The 16068-nt window shown below is 36.7% G+C and overlaps 1 protein-coding gene across 1 annotated transcript; it reads left to right on the top strand.

Annotated features, from left to right (window-relative positions):
* The first annotated feature begins 11137 nt into the window (after window positions 1-11137).
* On the top strand, window positions 11138-15508 carry LOC149576090 (uncharacterized). The gene is made up of 3 exons (XM_089816289.1): window positions 11138-13436; window positions 14637-15006; window positions 15154-15508. The coding sequence occupies exons 1-3, from the start codon at window positions 11730-11732 to the stop codon at window positions 15165-15167; spliced, it is 2091 nt and encodes a 696-aa protein (XP_089672415.1). The 5' UTR covers window positions 11138-11729; the 3' UTR covers window positions 15168-15508.
* The last annotated feature ends 560 nt before the right edge of the window (window positions 15509-16068 follow it).

Raw genomic sequence — 16068 nt, 5'->3', positions numbered from 1 at the left:
TTTTTCTCAAATTGGGTTTCCACGTAAATCACTGTGTTATGTGTTGATTTTTTTGTGTGTTATGCTTGCATATCGATTTACAGTAACTTGTTCATTGAAAAGTTAATACTTGGATGAATGAATGACTCAATGGGCTCACTACACTAAGTGAAAAAGTTTGACATGTTGGACCTTGAATAATTGATTCACCACCCCGGCCCCCCCCACCACAGTTATTCTAAAGCATTTCTAACAAACTCTTGCAACCATTTCAGGTGGTGAAATATCAACTAAATTTAGTATTTAGGAGAGCTTCAATTCAGGAGTTCTATTTGTGCTTAAATTAGAGCATACATTATCATTGGCTGCTACAATACGCAAGAATGATGTCGCGCTACAATACTTATGCTTAATTCATCTCCATCCTTGGGCATTATTTTTATTAGGTTCCCCTTGCAGCTATTAGTAGTTAACATTGTAATTTGTTTTTAGGGCATATGATTTTGCTATGATAATTTAGAATCAGATTTTAGCATTATTGTAGTAATTATTGTAGGCCATTTGTCTTGATAAACTCATAACAACATTATACATGAGAATGAATTCAATAAAGGAGATACATGTTGCATACCATTTGTTTGATGAAATGTCCATCTAATAGCATATATGGTCAACACAATAGTTGTATGTCAATTGTTTGTCAAAATATTAGTTGACTGTAGATATAAATTCCATATCTAGTTTCCATGTATATGTATTGAAAATATCAAAAGAATTGCACTACCATATTAGTCCATTATAAGAGGCATTGTAATATCATTTGCAAACATTCTAAATTTCTTAGCATTGAAAGGTAGCAATACAAGTGTTTGACAATATTCCTTGAGCTAAAATCAGTCAGTTTGGGCAAGGGATATTACAGTTTGTGTCGATACAAATAGCTATGTCAAAACTATGTACTCAACATCTGAAGTCCCTAGTGCTCAACGCTAACTATGAATTCAATCCTATCACTTAGCAATTGAATAACTTGGCATGTATTTCTTGCTCAGCAACTGAATCACTCGGCACATACTATATGTTCAACACTTGAGTGACTCGACACTCACTATTTACTCGACATGCTCTAACTTATATGTTTTGCTCGACATATGTTACTTGTTTGACATGAACTAAATAAATGACTTAAGTGTATAGACACTCACTTGTCAAAACCGATATGAGATTAACAATCTCCACCTTTGACACAAGTGTCAAAAACACTTGATCATACATTAATAATTTTATTCTTATGAGCATAACGTAGATGGTTATTCGACTTCTATATAAAATTTCAAAATATCAAAATTTTGCAAAATGACTTATACCTCAAAATTCTATAAATCCCCTTGAGTTGTTTGATCAGTTCTATACTATACTATGTATCAAAATCTTTCTCCTGTTGAGTAGATTTGCATCAATTGATACTCTTTCTCTGCTCTTGTTTGGACTGATTTTTGCATTTTTTTGTTCTCTTACTCCTTTGTGTGTTACTCCACCTTAGGTATAGATATCTCTTTATGTTGCTTGCTTGCTCCCCCATTGCTCTTACTCCCTCCTTTTGACACTAATGTCAATGGGTTATACACTAATAGTTTATTTTCCCAAAAGGAATTTATGGACCTCAAGTATAATTTTAAGAGTTGCATCTTAATTATTAGAAGCTACCTCCAAAGACTCAATTTGGATGGCCATCTCGGTAGCAAGGTGGACTAAGCTATCTAATTTAGAAATATTGGGGTATATATTTAAGTGTTCCTACATAGCCTAGCTCCTTGTGTAAAATCTCCATGTGAGGAGTCAATGTCAACTAAATATTGATCAGTTTAGCCCTTATGTTGGCTTTATCTGCTTGTAATGATGCTAACTAACTCTGGGATTGCAAGAAGTTCCTAAAGTGTTTCTAACTTTGAGTTGGAGACTTGGGCAATGTTGCACTGGATGACTGCATTTGGCTCTCCAAAAGTTAGGATGTGATTCCTTACCTCTTGTATGAAGAGTGTAGGATTACATAGTTTGATGTATAGAGAGAAAATGTTCTCTAGTACCTTCTTCACACTCTCTATCTTGGTTGCTAGCTCAACCTGTGTCAACGCAATACCACTGGATATCTTCTCATTTACCTTGTTTTGAAACTTCTTTTTAGACCATTCTAATAGTTTGACATTAGTATCCAAGTCTGTGCCAGTAACTCTTTCCACTATATTGGTCAATTGTTCAATGATGAGATTTCTTTCATTTGGAGTAGGTAGATTTAATGCATCTAGGAAAATCTCTTTGATATAAATCAAAGCTTGCTTCTACCTATGCTTCCTTCTTATTAGTTCTTGATGTTTCTTCTTTGTTAGAGCCTCTTGTAATAAACCCATTTTCTCAATTGTGATTGCTACATAATCAACTTTAGGCAATACAACCTCTTCATCTAGGCTAACATCTCCATAAGTAATTACCTCTTCTACCTTAGATGAGCTAGGACTCAACACTAAAAATTGTAATGGTGTAGCATCTGTGCTCGGCTTCTAAAGAGCTTGACTGGAAGGAGTACCAAATTCTAGTAATGTCACTAGTGCTTGGATTGATACTAGCTCCTTTGGCTTGGGTGTCAAACTTGTCTCTTTAGATTTGTCCTTTTCTACCTTTGTGGTTTCAGTTGCACCTTGATCTTGTGTTGGAGGTACAGGTGTATCTACTTCACTTGTTTCTCTTTCAATCCCATCATTTTCTATTTTTTCCACCTTGTCTTCTCCAACTATCTCAACCTTATCTTTTTTAGGTTCTTGTTCATTTTCTGAGACTGGAGTGTCTTGCATGAGTGTACTGATAGTGAAACCTATTGTATCCTTCCTTTGATATACAACTATGGGTTGTGAAGGTTGTACACTTGTGACGTGAGGAGTGATTATAGGTGTTTCTTTTATTTTCACTTCTTCCCTTATGGTTATAGTCTTTGTCTTTTGAATTTCATCCACACTTACTAGTATAGGGTTGTCACATAATTTTCTCTAGAGAGTGGACTAGATAAGTATCCTTTTCAAATCTTCCTCTATAAGGGGATTGATGTTCTAATCAAAAGTATTAGAAACATCCTTTACTTTGATAGTTTCAGTGTTTACACTTGTCACCTATGGAGGGTTGGCACTTGGCATTTATGTATCTTGTACACTTTATTCTGTTTGTTGCTCTTCCTTAGTTGGTGCCTAGTCAATAAGATTCATATCAGTGCCTACCTCAACTGTGCCTTGTTCATTATTATCTTCTTCATCTTCTCCTACCTCAATAGGTGTCTAGTCATCTTCTTTTGATGTTGATAGTCCATATGTTAACTTCCACATTTGTTTGGACTTCTATACAACATCCTCTATATTGTATTACAATATGTTAAATGCCCTATACTTTGGCACAAATCTTACAACATATTTCTTAATGACTTTAGACATTTCAGCCTTACTAAGTTCTGGCATAACTTGAGCAAGGGATGTCTAACTAATTTGTCTTTCAATGTTTAAACAATAGTGTTATTTTGGCTCAACTCTTTCATATAAACTTTTAGGTATGGAGTTGGCAAGTTCTAGAGGAGCCTTTTTAAATGTAGCCATCATGGCATATATTGCCTCTTCTACTTGGTTCTTCTCAATCTTTCCAAGATTATCAAACTCAATGTGAGAGAAACTTGATAAATCAACATTATTTCTAACATTATCACATAAATTGTCTAGATTTGAGTAGGGACTGTGACTCACCACTTGGAATTGGCTGTTGTCATCTGATTTAGTCATCTCCTCATTAGTTTTAGCTTGGGTAACATACTTCCTCCTCAGTCTCTTATGTGCTCCAGTTGCCTTCTCTTTAGGCTTGGCTACTTATTTAGCCTTTTGTGCAGTGACTCTTGTACTAGCTCTTGTGGTAGGTGTTGTAGGTTTGATTTGATTAGGTTTTGTAATCTTCTTTGTTTTCCTCACTGCTTGAGTCTTTGCCTTTCTTTTCTTCTTATCAGTAGTTTTAGGTGCTTCACTAGCTTCTTCTTCCTTGGCACCTTCTGCAGTTTCTACTTCCTCCTCTTTCTGATCTTCTCCCTGACCTCATGTCAATGCCAATGGTGCTTGAGCCTGTGTGTCCTCTTCTTCATCATCATCTTCCTCTTCTTCTTCCTTAGCTCCACCAAATTTTTATTTTAATTTCTTCACTAATTTGCTCTTCTTCCTCATCATTGAAGCAGTCTTCAAGTATAATTACTAAATGCTTTGGTTTCCTTATCTACTTCTTTTGCAAGTAATGTTGTGACTGCTACAAAGGCCTCATGAACATTGATTTCATAACCTAATGGCCCTAGCCATCTCACCCTAGGAATTGATTCTTGTACATATGTGTAATTGGTATCAACTAGGAAGCAAACATCATTAAAATGTTTCTCCACTAGTGAGACTGGTATTCTTAGTCTTTTCTTCATTGTTTGCATAAATTCTTAAAAATAACTAGTCATCATTGACTCAAAGTTATCACTTAATTGCTCAATAAATTCTCCTATTTGAACTGTAATTGATCTATTCACCTTCCATGCAACCTTACCAAATGTAGGAAATGTATTCCGCACATAAAAGAAAATACATACTAGAATAGATCCAAATTTACAATGTGCACTCTTGGTTTTCCTTATGGCTCCCAAATTCTCAATCAATTGTTGCAATTGCAACTTGGCAAGATCATAGGTATGATCCTTCTTCACAATTTTGTAGCCCATATCCACTACAATGCAAGGTACACTATTTAATCTACTAGATTGATAAAACTTGTGTGTTATTACCCTCACTGCAAAAGCTATTAGGGGATCTATGATAGTATCAATGGTCATTCCCCTTTTATTCCATACAGCCCCTGTCTTCTTTTCAATAACTTCCTTTGATTCACTTCTCATGGTCTTTGGTCGATCTAGGGTTGGATACCCTATTACCTCATGAACAATCTTCTTTGTGATTTTTATTGGCCCATTTTCTAACCATATAGAGCTATCATGGATTCTGCTTAAAACAATCTTAATCCACTCTGTTTTAAAGACATTGGGGAAATCTAGGGCACGAGTTAACCCTTTCTTCTTGACAATCTTGAATTCTTCCTTCAACACTCCATTTTCACATAGTTTCCTATATACTTCTCTGAATTCCATGTCTCCTATGCTTTCAATCTTTCATGTATAACAATTCCTAATATCTTGAATTATCGGGACTTGTGGTGGTATCATAAACAATGCACCAGAGGGATCCTACTTATAAACTATATCTGGGATAGCCTTGAAAATAGGTTGTTTGATTTCATTACTAATTAATTGAACATTTAAAACTTCTTTTCCCTCTACATCCTTTGCTTTAGAAGAAATAGACACCATTACATGTATCTAGGGTTTGCAAAATTTGAAACTGCATAGCTTGGCACAGGGTAAATACTTTATAAATCCTACTAAATGGTGTCGAACAACCATTTAAATCTCCTGCAAATGCTCAAATCAAATTCTTCAAATCACCTTTAGCTCTTCGTGCTCTTCCTTGTATTCGAATGATGTCAAATAAACAAGAAATCGATCAAATAGCCCTTGAAACACTACATTTAATGCTAAGTGCTTACACAGTTGTAAGCTCGACATCAATTGAATTTTGGGCTCACTTGACATCCACATGTCTTTCCATACACTCAACAACCACTATGAGCTTGACCTCAACTAACAAATTTTCTAGCTCGACATCCACTAACATTTTACTCGGCAATCATATGAAGCTTTTTTTCTCGATAGTAGCATGAATTGACAAAACTTAAAGATTTATCATTGATTTCTAAAAATACTTTGCATCTTTATTCACACATATGTAATCTTTTCAAAACTAAATCCTTGGAATTGATGTATGGTATATCTTTTAAATATCAGCCCCACATACCTCTTGATTGCTTAATTTGATGAGGTGTGATCACTTGACCCATTGGGTGAAGTGATCCCGTCTACACTTGATGCGTTGCAATCTTCCTTTCTCTTCCATGTCTTGTTCATCTCATCTCTGACATTTTCAATATCTGCTTTACCTTTGTTGAACTCACAACTTGGTGCCTTTGACCTAGTTGGACAATATCTGTTGATGTGACTAGTCTTCAAATAGCTAAAACATGTGGTTTGACTCAACTACCTTTTGTAATCACTTCTAAAAAGTGTTCTAATACAATTCTTAGAAACATTTCCATACTCTTGATAGTAGTGACAACTATACCTTGTATTATAATCCCAATTATAAGAGTTGTCATTGTTCTTTACTTTTGTTTGCTTGTTTGATGACCACTTGGGTTTGGATCTACATTCAAAAGCTCTATGTCCATACTTCTAATAGTTATAATAGTATCATTCAAATCTTTGAGTGTGCATGGCTTTGGTTCTACATTCATGTGTCCAATGACCTTACTTATTGCACTTGTGGCAGTGACCCATGTTCTTCTGCTGAACATTCTGATTTACAGTCTTGCTCCTGCACACATTAGCAGTATGTCCCATCTTTCTAAAATTATGACAAGTAGGTTTAGAGTTCTTACCTTTGTTACTTCTTTCTTCAACACTTTTGGATGATTCTCCTTCTTTAGTACTAGTGTATCCTAGTCTAGATGTATCTTTGTTAGATCTAGGATATTTCATTAATTGTTCAAAGTACTTGATGGCTTCATTGGATTTATTGAAGATTTTAGAAAAATCCTTTTCCCTTTTCAGATTATTGCTCAACTATTTATTATGCAACTTGAGTGTTGTGATCTCAATGTCTTTACTATTTATTTCATGATTAGCAATCATGACTTGATTCATTGTTTCCAATTGCATGTGAGCAATCCTATTTACTTATGATGATTGCTCTTCCAGTTTGCTGGTCAAAACTCTTTTATCATCTTCAATCATAACTTTATCTTCCATAGCTTTCTTTTTTTGTTTGGTCATCTCACATAGTAATATGGCTTGTGATTCTTGCTCTATCTTAAGATTTCTGACCTCTTCAACTAGGGTTCTAGTCTTTTCTATTAGATCTGTAACTGCTACATTAAATTCATTGGAGTTTCCATTTGTAAATAGTTTAGTAGTGTCCATCTCATGATATTGTGTGTCATTCTCCTCAATAGAAATTTCCTTCCTTCTTCTCAATGATTTCTTTAGATCTTCTCTTGCTTCATTCAACTAATGTAGAATGAGTTGTATTTCAATCTCCTAGTTCTCAATAACTTGTCCCAACTTGTAGACTTCCATTTCTAAGATATTTCCTCAAAGTTGTTAGGCGTTACTTTTCGAGAACTTAGCTTTGATACCAATTTTTGGAATTATAATAGGAAAGGTAAACTCTAGATGGAGGGCGAATCAATGCTTTAAACTTTAACCGATAAAACATTCACCACACATCCATCTCACAAATTAATAAGTAAACTGAAATACCATGTAAAACATATACATCTAAAGTATGTAAACAGGTAAGCATTCACACATAGATGACACAAGATATGATTACTTAGAAACCCTCCAATGAGAAGGTAAAACTAGGGTGGGGATGACACCCACAAATCTTCACTATTGTAGTAATAAAGTGTATCCAATGTAGGTTACAATGTTTGGTCATGAAACATGATCTACCTTGTGAAAGGTCTGCCTTGTTAAAAGCTTACATAGACCATTAGGTCTTACCCTATTAAAGGATTTCAACACCCTATTAGAAGTTTGCCTAGTTAAAGGATTTCAACTCACAATTAAGTAAGCACCTTGTTAGAGGATTTCAATATAGCCTATTAGGACTACTCTATTAAGAGATTTAACTAATTCACCTATTAGAATGTCTCAGCAATGATCTTGTGATTAACACTCTATTGCTTGATGTCAGATCACCTCTATGTTGTTGTGTACTTGATCCTTCTTGATTAGATGTCTCTCTATTGTTCATTATTTCCTTCCTTTGTTCTCCTTTAACTAATTCTGCAATGTAATTTAGATCATAATACATTGGTCACCATGAATGTCCTGTTTGTGCATGCAAACTCTCCCTCTCTCTCTAATCATTCATAAAAAATTTTTAGGGTTTGCCCTCCTTAAGAAACCCTAGGTGACTTAGGGTTAGTTATGAATCAATGGCTATGATTCACCCATATTGCCACTTAAACCTTCCTTTTACCTAATTGGATGCATGTAATACATAGGGATTCACACTTAAGATTCATCCTTATCAACAAAAGATCATAAATTAATTGTTAAGTCATCTAAAAATGGTTTACATAGTAGTTTGTGCCAATACAAACGACTATGTCAAAACTGTGTTATTCGGCATTTGAAGTCCTTGGTGCTCAACACCTACTATGACTTGAATGTTGTCACTCAACAACTGAATGATTTGACATGCACTACTTGCTCAGCAACTGAATCACTCAACACATATTATTTGCTCGACACTTGAGTGACTTGGCATATGAGTTACTCAACACTCACTGTTTACTCGACATACTCCAATTTATATGTTGTACTCGGTATATGTTACTTGTTTGGCATGAACTAAGTAAATGACTTAAGTGTATAAACACTCACTTGTCAAAACCAATATGAGATTAACAAGATCTATGTGAAAATGTAGATTATGTGAAGATAATAACACTAGAATGCTAGAATATGTGCATGCATAAGACCAAACAATGTCAAGTGATGTTAAATACTACTAAAATAACATTAACATGATACTAAAATGACATGAATTCTATATAACAACAATGCTAAAATGGATGATAGCTCTAAATATTCCTATAGTGTAGATGCCTAAAACTTGGGTCCTTTTGCTCTTGAATTTCCCTCCTATTTATAGGATTTCAGAAGGGGGTTAGGGTAAGGATCAAGATTTTACTTTTTGCTAGAGGGTAATGGTGAAATTGTAAATATCTCATAAGGCACCAAGAGGAAATGTCCAATAGACTTAGTTCTTGAGGATAAAATGAGGATTTTTTCAATTCTTTCAAATTTCAAAAAGGAGAATTTTCACTTTTGAGAGGATAAATTTATTAAATGTTCAATTTATTTTCAACTTTTGTCTTTTCCTTTTTCCTTTTTCCTTTTTTTTATTTCATTTTATGATTTTATGAATTGGTTTTCCTCTTTTTAAAGTGATTTAGGTCCTTTTTTATTTGACAGGGGATTGATTGATTAATGACTTGATGTCATCATTGATTTGAAAGCTTGTTGTTTTGGTCCATTATGTGATTTTGTCCTTAATTTGCATTATTTTAGGTCTTTCCCAATTTTAGGGTGTCTACAAACCAAAATTTAGATTGCTACTTGTATTTTGATGACCTAAGGGGTTAGAATGTTGAATACCTTATAGGCAGTCAGAATTATGACATCTACTCTTCTTGTCAGAATTTATGATGAAGGAGCCTCGATGACCTAGTTCACTGGTTGGTCTAATTATTTTGTGTCAAAATTTTGACAAACAACCATAAGAATTTGGTATCAAATGTACTAGTGTAGTCATAGGTTGAGTTTCTCATCCTCATCCATTTGGTGGAATTGATTGATATGGTTCTATGAACAAGCTCTTGCTCTCAACTCATAATTGCATGGTAAGCTCTTGTTCAGGAAAAAAAAAGAAATCATCTCAGAGTTTAGGGATATTTGGGAGTTTTCCTTATCAAGTTGGAAAAGTGACTTGTTACTTATACATGAATTCAAGCTCTTTAATGTTTTGGTCAATGAAATCCACAGAGTTCATAAAGTTATTATCTCTTCAATTAAAACTTTCTACTCCCATTTCATGCAACTCTTTTAAAGATTGGAGATGGCTGCCAAGATATAATTAAAATATATTTTTCTCTTAAATCAAGGTTAAATTTGAAAGGGTGAGTGAATTGGTCTAAGTCCAATTGGTTCAAATTGAGCTTAGTTGTTTGACAATCCAATGTTGAAGCTAAAGCACAATTTCTTACTTGGAAAATCATCTATTTTAAGGTTGATGCTGGAGATGTTCACCTTTCCTTCCTCTCTACACATTCCACCAAATATCCTTTTTTTCACAAACTAGAAATTGTTAAGCATGCATTTTGGATGTCCAAACATAATTGAAAATTTTGGCAAACAATTAAATCATTCATTCCTTCTATATTCTTTAGATGATTAAGCTGGGAATCATTGGTGCTAGGGTTGTACTTCTCAGAGGATGTGGTATCAAAGTTATTTCATCAATGTATTTTGTTATATATTTGGATGCTAAGATGCAAAGCTATTTTTGCTAATGCCTGACCTCCAATATAAGTTATTATGCACAATTTATTATCTTTTATCATTTTGCAACTCTATTCCCTTGTTAAAGCTTTAAAAGATCAAATCAACTACAACGAGGTGCTCAACACACAACTTTGTCAAGTTCAGACCCATCTAGTTGTTATTGCTAAAGTTCACAATGGACCTATTCTAAAAACTATGAAGTTTGTGGTAGAGGATCATGTACTTGATATGCTTGGAGAAAAGTATTATTTTTTCTCATAGATTTCTTTTGTAAGCTTCTTTTTGTAATGACTTGTACATTTTGTAATTTTCAAGGCATGTGCCTTAAAGGCACATGCTTTCTAAATTATTTAGAACTTACATTTTCTCTAGCAAAAGATGGTGGAAATAGAATGTCATTTATGAAGAATGTGCAATGTATGACGACACATAAGAATCATTCAAAATGAAAAAACTTGAAAATGTGTGTATAATGATATTTATAGTTCTTTTTTGAAAAAGACTTGAAAATAATCCTATGAAGATATTCCTATTCCATTAAAAAATTGATATAGAAAGATATTCCTACTCTTTTTGAAAATAAAGAAACCTCATCATATTCCATTTGAAACTAGAAGAACTTAAAAATAGATCAAAATGAGGAATCTTGATCTTTGAAATACCCATCTCCAAAACATCATTAAAATCCATTCCTTCGTTTCCGTTCATCCAATTTCTTTCTACAATGTAGATCGAATGAAAATCACATCATTCAAATTACAAAAACTAATCTCTATATCAAAGCTGAGCTAATCTCTATATTTTGAGTTAAGCCCAATATTGTGTAGGTGAAAAGGAAATCTACCATGCACAAGACCAACGCGGAAATGTAAAGTTGACAACTACCAAGGTAATCTTGGCAGGATGAACCACCGCAAAACCTCAACCAAAATCCACGTGTTTCCAGCCAATTAAAACTTTTTGTAAGCAGCATGCCAGAGAGGATATTACCTAGGCTATACTCGCATCTAGTTTTTAGTGGGAGAAGATGTCTGTTGGTTGGAAAGAGCAAGCGGGGAAGGCGCTTAGGCCGGTGAGGTGAAGAGGATTAAGAGGCCCACAACAGAAGGGTACGAACTAAACTGAATTACCCAGAAGCAGGGAGGAAATCCGTTGGATTCCGCAGTCAGATCTGGATTAAACGTTCCAATGGAGGTTTGTTAACACCTCGTAAAAGAAATTTGGCTCGGGGTTTGGGCCCCAGGACGAAGGATCGAATCGAATTTAGCCTTTTCCTTTTGCTGTATTTACCCTTTTCTTTCTGCTGCGAATATCTGCTCCGTTACGCTTTTACACAAAGAATAAGTGTTCCGCCAGGCCAGAAGAGAGGGAAGAGAGCTTTTAAGGGCGCCAATGCATGCTTCTCTTGTTTAGGTTCAGCCCAATTGCTCGGCCCTGATTGCAGAGAACGATGATGGCCCAGGAGGAAGTGATAAAATACGCACACAGTCCTGTGCACAGTGCTGTTGTGCGGCGGGATTATGATGCCCTGCGCCGGATCATTGCGGGGCTGCCGCGGCTCGCGAAGGCAGGGGAAGTGAAGACTGAGGCGCAGTCGGTTGCTGAAGAGCAGCGGGCAGATGCAATATCTGCTGTAATTGATCGGAGGGACGTTCCAGGGCGTGAAACGGCTCTGCATTTGGCGGTGCGCCAGGGGGATGCGACGGCTGCGGAGCTGTTAATGGCTGCCGGTGCGGACTGGAGCTTGCAGAACGAGCAGGGGTGGAGTGCCCTGCAGGAGGCCGTTTGCGCCCGTGAGGAGGCCATTGCCATGATCATCATGCGGCATTATCAGCCTTTGGCGTGGGCAAAATGGTGCCGCAGGCTCCCCCGGCTTGTCGCCACCATGAGGCGCATGCGGGACTTTTATATGGAGATCACTTTCCATTTTGAGAGCTCTGTCATACCCTTTATTGGCCGCATTGCGCCCTCTGATACTTATAAGATATGGAAGAGGGGTTCTAATTTGAGGGCAGATATGACCCTGGCAGGGTTTGATGGGTTTCGCATACAGCGATCGGATCAGAGCTTTTTGTTCCTTGGGGACGGCAGTGAGGACGGGAGGGTTCCGCCTGGGTCGCTGTGCATGCTGTCGCACAAGGATAAGGAGATTATGAATGCTTTGGATGGGGCAGGGGCTCAGCCCTCCGAGGTGGAGATTGCACAGGAGGTCGCGGCCATGTCGCGGACTAATATGTATAGGCCTGGGATCGATGTCACCCAGGCTGAGCTTATTCCGCAGGTGAATTGGAGAAGGCAGGAGAGGGCCGAGATGGTTGGCTCCTGGAAGGCTAAGATCTATGACATGCACCATGTTATGGTCTCTGTTAAGTCGAGGAGAGTTCCTGGCGCTATGACCGATGATGAGCTCATTGCCGCTTCTTCCGAAGACATTGACAATGATAGAGAAGAGTTGGAGGATTATGACGGGCTTTTGACGGAGGAGGAGAAGAGGCAATTGGAGACTGCACTGAAGATGGATCATGTGGAAATTGGGGAGGATTTCGAGACTGGACACCGTCGTAGTTGTTATGGGAGGGAGGAATTCTTCTTGGAGGAGGAGAGAAGTGGTGCCACTGTGAATGGTTCCAAGCAAAATGGGAATATTGAGGGTAAGGGGCTTAAGGAGGAGAAGAAGGGCTGGTTTTCTTGGGGAAAGCGAAATGCGAAACAGGAGAATGGAAAGAAAACAATGGCGCCTCCTAGGAATTCTTTGAGCGTAGATGGGAAGGTTAGTGATCTGCTGGGTGATTCAAATTCAAGAAATTTGAAAAAGAATGGCAGGGTTTCTCCTGAAAGGGGCCGAAGATCTGTTGATGTAAGGCCAACTGATTATAAGGTCGAGGATTACAGGAAGGGGAAGGAGAAAGATGGTAGGAAGTCAGTTTGTATAGACGCTACAGCTCGCAGGCGGCGCCTGACAACGGGTAATGATGTTGGACAGGAAAATGAGTACAAGAAGGGTTTGAGGCCTGTTTTGTGGCTCACACCTCAGTTTCCTCTTCGCACGGACGAACTTATACCACTGTTGGACATTTTGGCCCACAAGGTTAAGGCCATCCGGCGCCTCCGAGAATTGCTAACTACAAAGCTTCCAAGCGGTACATTTCCTGTGAAGGTATGCATATGGTAGTGCCGTTATTTTGACACTATTTGAATTTTTATTATGTGTTGTTATTTTGTGAGACCAAAATACGTTAGCACCTGGTTGCCCTAATACATCCTCTACAACGGTTAGCAAGCAGGGAACCTTTTATTTGAAAATTGCCATTGTATGTTGTTGGATTAGAAAGTGTGGATGGTTGAGACTGAAGAGTATTTTCCATATAGACGCTCTTCCTAATTCTAATAATATTAAAATAAGTGTTGCCTCTTCGCTCTTGTTAGAATTCCTCTTCTGAAGAATGGTTTTGTAATTCTTAGGTAATAGAATGCATTAATCTGCTGAATTGTTTTCTTGGGGTTGCTGCTCATGGTGCATGGATTTTTGTCTGCCAATAATGCTGCAAATAAATAGCTTACGCGCTTGCTAGGGTATTCTGATAAATGATTGTTTATCTTTTTATTCTTTTGGAAGCGCAGAGATTTACTATTCACCACCTTAAATGGCATTCCAGTTATATTTAAGTTTAGTGTAGTGGACTTGTATTGATTCAAATGGTTATGCGTAGATTTTGAAATATGAGATACATTTAATAGCTTATGCCTCCCAATGGAGTGTGTACTTTTGATTTGTTAAACCGATATGGCAATATGAGTTTATCTTTTTATTCTTTTGGAAGCGCAGAGATTTACTATTCACCACCTTAAATGGCATTCCAGTTATATTTAAGTTTGGTGTAGTGGACTTGTATTGATTCAAATGGTTATGTGTAGATTTTGAAATATGAGATACATTTAATAGCTTATGCCTCCCAATGGAGTGTGTACTTTTGATTTGTTAAACCGATATGGCAATATGAGATATGCTTGTCTTATATTTGGTGTGGTGGGGCTTGCATTGATTTAAATGGTTATGCTAGAATTTGAAATATGAGCTATATTTAATAGCTTTCACCCTGTTGGTGTAATGTGTAATTTTGATTTGATAGGCCAACATTTTTCACTAACCATGGTTCATGACAATTGTAATTCCTTGCAAACTAAATCTATTGTTTTACGCATATCCATGCATTGCTGGTTCTTTGCTTTTGGAAACTCCTTACGACCTTTCAGTAGCATTAATTTAGAAGTGTTTCTGTTTGATAAATGTTCTGATTTCCAGTACCAGTCTTCAAAGCATCTCTATTTTGCTGATTCACTTATTTGCTTGAACCAGATTGCCATTCCTGTAGTACCTACCATCAGAGTGATTGTCACTTTTACGAAGTTTGAAGAACTGCAACCTGAAGAGTTTTGTACTCCACCTTCAAGTCCTGGGAATTTGCCAGACATGAAGACAAAAGATTGTGACGCTGCACAACAACCTGCAAACTCATGGTTTCAGTGGATTAAAGGCCCATATAATCGTGGTTCTGGTGTGTCACTGAGCCCTGAAAGTTGTCCAGAAGAGGTTCAGGATCCTTTTGTTATTCCCAGTGAATATACATGGACAACAATAGATGCAAAGAAAAAGCGTCGAAAAGAAAAGAAACCAAAGAGCAAAAAAGGAAGAAGAACGACCTTGAATGATACAGCAGAGAATGAAGGTGAGAAGTAAACATTTCCTAACCACGTGAATCATGGATAATAGGAATGGACTGCTACCATTTGTTGTAAGAAAAAATGAAAATATAAATTCGTTATCAAGGATTATATTCAGCTTGATTAAACAAGCATCAACTTTTGACATGAAGGTATAAATGGGTGAGGACAGCTCTCACATTTCTATTGGGGAATGCAAGCCCAGAAGTCTGATTTATTGAAAAAGGCTAAAAGCTCATTCAGCAGTACATAATTCCAAGCATATATTGCAGCCTAACACTGAATAGTGGGATACTGAGTCTTGCAAAAAATAGTTCTGTAAATTGATGGGCCTCATTTCATTTTTTGACAAGCTTGTTGATTTGTATTTGGGCTCAACAGATTTAGATTTCTGGTTGATTCTTACATAACCAAAGCAGGGTTGTTATCCTCGAGGCATGATGTATAGATATGTGCAGTTCCAATCTGGATTCTGTTTATCAATTGAATTTTGGTGTTTGCATAAAATGGATTTGCTTTCATTGTTCTGCTTGCACATTGAGTGACCTTCAATGAGGCTTCAATAGCATTGACTGTGTAGCCTTTGCATGCCTCTGCCTTGCCTTTGAACCTTTGAATATATAAAGTTAAAAGGCATTTATGAGATCATTATCTTTTGTTTCAATGTGAGTGAAAATGCTCCTTTTTATTTGGCTGATGCTGATGTGTGAATGAGGTTGTGGATTGAATAATGGATTCTGAATTTCTGACTATTGTTTTAAGAAGCGCGATTCTCGTGGACAGTGTTTAGAATTCATCTGTTGGCTCTTTCCGTTTCCAGCAATCTAGGTTCACATTTGCAAGTTTGCAAGCTATGTTGGCCTAATTGTTTGGTTGAATATGTAGCCTGAATACTTTTCTTTTTATTCAAACTTTTCTGCTCTCTTGTCGGAATCAGTTGATTGAGCCAAGGCTGGTACAGATGGTGCTTAAACTGTTTATAAAACATCTCAAATTCATGACTGCTGTGGTGGTTACTTGTGATAGGTAACTGTAGTGTAGAGTTCTACTTAACTTATTTGTCGTTA

Source organism: Cupressus sempervirens, chromosome 1 (genome assembly GCF_028749045.1).
Source record: "Cupressus sempervirens isolate cs-2001-9-10 chromosome 1, ASM2874904v1, whole genome shotgun sequence".
Taxonomy (NCBI): Eukaryota; Viridiplantae; Streptophyta; class Pinopsida; order Cupressales; family Cupressaceae; genus Cupressus; species Cupressus sempervirens.
This window is presented reverse-complemented; position numbering and strand designations above follow the sequence as displayed.